Genomic DNA, 7,203 nt, shown 5'->3' with positions numbered 1-7,203 from the left:
CATATCCATATCTGGAAGGTGATATACACAAAATCACGATAAAACCGATCCGATTACGACCCTTAATAATGAGTCATAAATTACATGGAACAGTTTAAGAAAAACTTACACTTGCAAGATGACAGAAAGACAAACAGCAGCTTAGAAAACTTATAATTAAGACTTATAAATATGACCACAAGAGGACTTACCAAACTACATAATGGATTGTTATTAGTACGATTAACTCGTGCGAAGTTCAAGACAGAGTAAGAAATAAATGAAAATGGCTTATGAATGATGCTGTAAATTAAAAAAAAATTGAAAAGAAGAAACGATAAATTCCACCGTATAAAAATTATTGCTTTGTGGATAATAACGGCAAGGTAAACCATGCCAGAACGCGAATAATAAATCTACAGAAATAACAATAGCGTTCTAAAGTAAAATGATTTAAGGTGGGGATAATAAAGAAATATTCTGACCGGGGAATAAATATCAATTACCTTTAAGGAAACAATGGGAAACCTTACCAGCAGGTCAAACTTAAGCTCACGAGATCAAAATAGAATAAATTAATTACAAGAGGTGTACCAGTATACAAACACACACACACACACACACACACACATATATATATATATATATATATATATATATATATATATATATATACACACTAAACAGGAACTCACTGAAAGTGGATGGTATCTAGCGGAGTTATTTATTCCAAAAAATTCCAAGCTTTCCAGGACTAACAGTCCTCATTGCCAAGTATCCGTAGACACTTGATAATGAGGACTTAGTCCTGGAAAGCTTGGAATTTTTTGGAATAAATAACTCGCTAGATACCATCCAGTTTCAACGAGGTCCTGTCAGTAATTGTATTAATGCACAGAACAGTTGTGTAAGTGACATAGTTAAAATATATGTATATTTGTATACTGCATGTGTGCATGTGTATGTATATGTATATACATATGTTTACATGACAAAGGCATCTGAACAATCCTGCTGATTTATAATCTACCTTTATCACCAATAAAGATATTATTTTTGATGGCCTTACATTCGGGTGTATTTTAAACGTCACTGTAAATCTACGGCACTTTCTTTACCTCCATTTTCTGAAATAAAAAAAAAAAAAAAATTCACAGCAGGGGAAAAATAGAAGCTATATCCTGTCTTCTTTCCTTTCCATCTATAAACCAAATCTGACATCTACTTTTCAAGCGGCCCCCCCATACTGGAGGTCCTTCCTCCGCCACCAGTACCCTTCCTTCCCTATTTTGCTTATCCGTGAATATCTATCTCCCTCAGGAAGATCTGAGAAGGCCCCTCCACCATTACCCCCTCCTCCTATCGCTCCTCTCCTTTTACCACTTGGGAGTTGTAGATGGGAGGAGGAGGAGGAGGAGGAGGAGGAGGAGGAGGAGGAGGAGGAGGAGGAGGAGGAGGAGGAGGAGGAGGAGGAGGAGAGTTGTAGATGGGAGGGAGGGGGGGATTAACGAGGGGGACAGGGGAGGAAGAGGAGGAGGATGAGGAGGAATCGAGGAACAGAACCCACCACACCCCTCCATCCCCATCCCCACCACCCCCACCACCACCACCAATCCACCGCCAAGGAAGCGTGTTGGTGACAGGCAAGGATCTTTGGAGAGTCCTTTCAGTGGTCCTTCAGCCTCCTTCATTAGGAAAGCAGCATCTCAGACGGTGGAGAATGGCGCCTTGGGGGGGTGTTTACAGAAGGCCGGAAGGTGAAATTCAATTAGGGTACTTGTGTGGGGATGGCCCTTGGATGGCACTACAGAAGGCGGCGGTTTCTGTTGTCACAATAGCAGCCCTACTACCATCCATAACCCCCCTTCTCCCACCCCTCCCCCTCTCCCCATGAATGTTTCCACAGTATGAGTTTAATAACATATACACCCCACGTTGCCGTTTCGCGTGTAATTATGTTTTCGCAAATTAATAATGAACTACACAGTAATTCCACCTGCATGTCCTCGGAATTAAGCAAGGATGATAATAATAATAATAATAATAATAATAATAATAATAATAATAATAATAATAATAATAATAATAATAATAATAATAATAATAGTGGACGTCACATAACCATTAGGAAAATATGAAACATTTCCAAGATGAAAAACTAATGCAAAGTATAAATAAACCACAAAAACAAAAACCACACAAAAATAAATTAAAACCAAACGAATACGGCACATACATATGGTAATCCCACGCATACAAACAGTTGATAAACTTGTGTGTTTACGCCCGGTGCAGTAATTAAATCTCTATAATGGATCCTGATTCAATTCAACTTTGGAGGACCTCCATAAGAAATAAATGCAGGGGACAACTTACGTAATGATAATTCCGATAATGTCGCCTGATTTAGGGGAGCCTGGGCAATGCCTGGAATTTGGTCTTTACGATCAATTACAAAAGGATAGTCTCGAATGAGGGCTGCTTGGCTGTACAATTTATGAAAACGAGAGAAGAGAGAGAGAGAGAGAGAGAGAGAGAGAGAGAGAGAGAGAGAGAGAGAGAGAGGGGAACATATTTTCGAGATTGTTCTTCGACCACGATGTTTGTTAAAACCTGAATAAGATTGGTAAACAGAGAGAGAGAGAGAGAGAGAGAGAGAGAGAGAGAGAGAGAGAGAGAGAGAGAGAGGAACATATTTTCGAGATTGTTCTCAGACCAAGATGTTTGTTAAAACGTAAATAAGATAGGTAAGAGAGAGAGAGAGAGAGAGAGAGAGAGAGAGAGAGAGAGAGAGAGAGAGAGAGAGAGAGAGGAACGTACTTTCGAGATTGTTCTCCGACCACGATGTTTGTTAAAACGTAAATACGATAGGTAAACAGAGAGAGAGAGAGAGAGAGAGAGAGAGAGAGAGAGAGAGGAACATATTTTCGAGATTGTTCTTCGACCACGATGTTTGTTAAAACTTGAATAAGATAGGTAAACAGAGAGAGAGAGAGAGAGAGAGAGAGAGAGAGAGAGAGAGAGAGAGAGAGAGAGAGAGAGAGAGAGAGGAACAGATTTTCGAGATTGTTCTTCGACCACGATGTTTGTTAAAACGTAAATAAGATAGGTAAACAGAGAGAGAGAGAGAGAGAGAGAGAGAGAGAGAGAGAGATCCAGAAAAAATTGCTATATTTATTTCTACTGCCACTACAACCCTCAATTGTCCATGTAAAAAAACAAGCAAGTTTGGGTTAAGCCTGCCTTACGTCAGCACCAGCCGTCTGAAAGTTAATGAACTTCATAGTTTCATCAAGGGCAAGGGGAAAATGATCTTCACATGGTTTTACATTCCGACTCGGATAACCTAAACATATTGGTGTTTTTGTTATGTTTTGTCTCCACGGGAGTTTTAACTTATACCATATTTGTATGCATATAACTGACTATATAAATTGCTGACTAGCATCAGGATCGAACCCAGGTCTTGCAACTGAAAGGCACAGGCGCAACCAACTAAACCACGCAATTTATTCGATCACGAAGCCAGTCAGAAATTTGTTTCTGTTCCGCACGTAATTGTGTTAATTACAATTAACTAAATACATAAATATTACATGTATATATATGCATACTTACATAAACATACACACACACATATATACAGTATATTTATATATATACTGTATACATATATATGTGTGTGCGTGTGTAAGAAGACATATTTTGATAAACTGAACTCCAATTCCAACCAACCCTTGTTTACTTGCTAATGTTTTGCTAAGGGTGCATCTCGCCCTGGGAATATGATATCCCCTAAAAATGGAGTGTGTAATATACAACACGGTAGAATTCTTTGAAATGCGTTGCTATTCATTCCATCCAAATGAAGTTGTTGTTCTGGAATCAAAAGGAACGTTTAGAAAACTATAGATATATAAATGTAATAATCCTAAAAATATCTGACGTTTTGCTCAGTAACGTCAAAGAAAAACGTTAATGTGTACCGTGCCAAGTGTTTTGATAAATATCATGAATTACAACCGGCAGCAACATCATAAAAAAGATATAGTAGAAATCAAAAGAATTTTAAATGAACATCACTTAAAAGATAGCTGCTCATTCTGGTACGAGTAGCTCTGGAGTGTCTGGTAGGGCAGGATGTTGGGGCTGGCAGCCTCATTCTGAAGATATCTGTTGAAAGCCGGAAAGGTATCTCCAATTGAAGCCACCCTCTCCTTGAGAAATATATATATATATATATATATATATATATATATATATATATATATATATATATATATATATATATATATATATATATATATATATATATATACACACATACTCTATACATTTCCTTGCAAATAATTCTTCTGAAATAACTGTAGACATATTCCATCTGTTTGGTGGAAGCGCAAAAATAGCATTATATTGTAATCAATCTACGTCAAAACGATATTGCAACGTTAATTAATAGATTTCTTTACTTGTTATTACACCATCTCATGAGTTTATTTCCGATTCAGACCAAACGCTCGTGAAAACACTCGGCACCGTTGAACAGAAGAGCGATAACCTACGTAACCAGTCATTCCACCAGTTACAGAATATCGAGTCCAGGCGACAAATTTTCCAGACGCGCGAAGGGGGATCGCTGGAGCTCGACATTTCAGAATATGGCTGACGACTAGAAAATGGGTGGGCTATTTAGCCTTGGAGATAATGGCACATGAAAATTTATGCAACAAGATAACGCAGCGGACCACTTGTTTTCAGAAACCACAGATTGCATCTCGGATTTTTTCCCAGCGAGGAAATTGCTAAAAGCATACCCAATGAAGCATGCAGAGAGACGCCACGGGCTCTATAATTTTAGTTCCTTGGCAAGAAAATCGTTATTCCATTTCGGCGAAAAGGGCCAGACTTGGAGTTTCAACATGCAATTATATCTGTATCTGAAATAAATACAGATATAACCAAAATGAAGCAAATTAATTTGATAATTGCTGACAAATAATGATTGCACTAAAATTCAAATAATTTAGCATTCAGCATAAAAGGTAAAAAATTCTGGATTGCACTAAAATTCATAACATTCAGCATTCAGCATAAAAGGTAAAAAATTCTGGATAATTTTTTACTTGGGAGTCGTAAACGTATACAGTTATACTATCATATGTTTTATGCAATTTCAAATAATAATTAAGAACATCCAAGTTGCCGGCCGCATTAAAATCAATGCTGCAAATCCTGAACCATCATAATCAAATTAGAATTTAAAAAACAACGCTTTGCTCAGCTATTTTCTCCCATAAATTTGCATAATTTGGGAAACCGTTACTGTAATATACTTTCAGTATCACTTCAAATACCGATATTCTAATCACCCAGAAATCTAACCAAAAAATATGATCATCCGTATTCTTCGGTGCACAAAGGCTCACATATATGCATTCTGTCATATTATCGCTGTGAATAACGAAGCTAAAGGGGAATGAGTAAATATCCTTGAAATGTACAAAAAGAATAAATCATATTTAAGCACATTTTCAGGCATAAGCCAAGACAATACGAAGGAAAACACAGAAACGCTTTTTTTTTTTAAGCGCATAAAATTGCACCTCTAAATTTTGGATCAAAATGCTTGTAAATTTCTTACAATACAAAGACACCCCAAATGTCTTTTAAAACTTCACCATGTTGTGAAAATACAAGAGGGTTGGCGGACATTCAAATAAGTTATTTCGAAGAAGATTAAAGACGTAAAATAAATACAAATCCAAATAACTGGTGACCATTTTGGAAATAATGATGAAGAAAGTGTGTAGACAGTCACAATATCAACTCGAGAATTCTTCAGCATTTGCGTGAGAGAGAGAGAGAGAGAGAGAGAGAGAGAGAGAGAGAGAGAGAGAGAGAGAGAGAGAGAGAGAGAGAACAAGCGTGTGAAGTAAGGGACTGCATTCTACTGATAGGGGGCTTTCAACGGAGGGGCCTTTCAGACTTGAGGGGTAAGCGAGAGAGAGAGAGAGAGAGAGAGAGAGAGAGAGAGAGAGAGAGAGAGAGAGAGAGAGAGACTAAATAAACAATGACCGAGATCAAGATGAGTGATAAATTCGGCGAAAATAGGGGAAAGCGTTACATCAAGAATTACAGGGAGAGTCCAGCACATGGTACAGTACATGTATGATTTGACTGATAGTCGGACAAGGGAGAATAACTGTCACTGACCAAAATGGACTAACCAGAGGAGAGCGTATCTTTAATTTTAATTTCGTTTCCACGAAAATAATATATATATATATATATATATATATATATATATATATATATATATATATATATATATATATATATATATATATATATATATATATATGTGTGTCTGTGTATGTGTGCGTGCATGCGTGCGTTCGCGTGCCAACGTCAAGAAACACGTCTGGTACACAAGAATCTTTAAATAAACGTGTGTACACGTACGCAAACTTGTACCTGGACACAGTCCTGGTAAAAAAGGAACTAGCACAAGCTAGAGAACATAAGACAATGCAGGAAATCAGTCATAAACATTACAACTCTAACACAATGTATTTTCTTGTCGTCTCAACAGCAAAAAGATTAAAAAAAAAAAAACATAAACTCCTTCTGAGACACTCTTCGAAAAAAAGAAAAACGAAGAAAAAGTCTCGGAGAATGAAGACGATGAAACGGGGGCTAAGAGAGGAAACGGAAACTCTTATTACCTAACGATATTAAGAGGAAGAGGACAAGACGGATAAAGCGAGGGGGTAAGGAGGGAGGGAGGTTTGGGAGATGGAAGGCCCCCTACATCCCTGGGCTTCGTAGGGGTGGGGGGGGTAGCAGGTAGGAAGGGATCCCGGGGTTAGGAAGCAATTGGAGAAATTCAATATGATCTGCCGTTGCTATTGAAGAGGCTCCGGCCCCGTGTGTTTTGGTTCCCTTGCTGAAGTAGATATTAATATTGTTTTAGCCCAAGAAGAAACAGGCCGAGCCTTTGGTTGGGGTTCCTGGGGTTGATAAAAGACCGGGATGAGGAGGCGGAGCACAAAAGACCAGGAGATGGTCAGATGGGGGCTGGGGGTGGAGGGGTGGGGGGGAAGACAAAGAGGAAAAAATAATATTGAAAGCTGTATTCGATGAGATATAACTGCCGAGAGAGAGAGAGAGAGAGAGAGAGAGAGAGAGAGAGAGAGAGAGAGAGAGAGAGAGAGAGAGAGAGAG

At 38.2% G+C, this 7,203-nt stretch overlaps 1 protein-coding gene across 1 annotated transcript in view; it reads left to right on the top strand.

Annotated features, from left to right (window-relative positions):
- The first annotated feature begins 6,049 nt into the window (after nt 1-6,049).
- The window catches only part of LOC136845550 (uncharacterized), a 47,506-nt gene continuing 46,352 nt past the window's right edge, over nt 6,050-7,203 (top strand). The window contains exon 1 of the mRNA XM_067115731.1: nt 6,050-6,145. Coding sequence (XP_066971832.1) covers nt 6,050-6,145 — 96 coding nt within the window. The remainder of the gene's footprint in view (nt 6,146-7,203) is intronic.

Source organism: Macrobrachium rosenbergii, chromosome 14 (genome assembly GCF_040412425.1).
Source record: "Macrobrachium rosenbergii isolate ZJJX-2024 chromosome 14, ASM4041242v1, whole genome shotgun sequence".
Taxonomy (NCBI): Eukaryota; Metazoa; Arthropoda; class Malacostraca; order Decapoda; family Palaemonidae; genus Macrobrachium; species Macrobrachium rosenbergii.
This window is presented reverse-complemented; position numbering and strand designations above follow the sequence as displayed.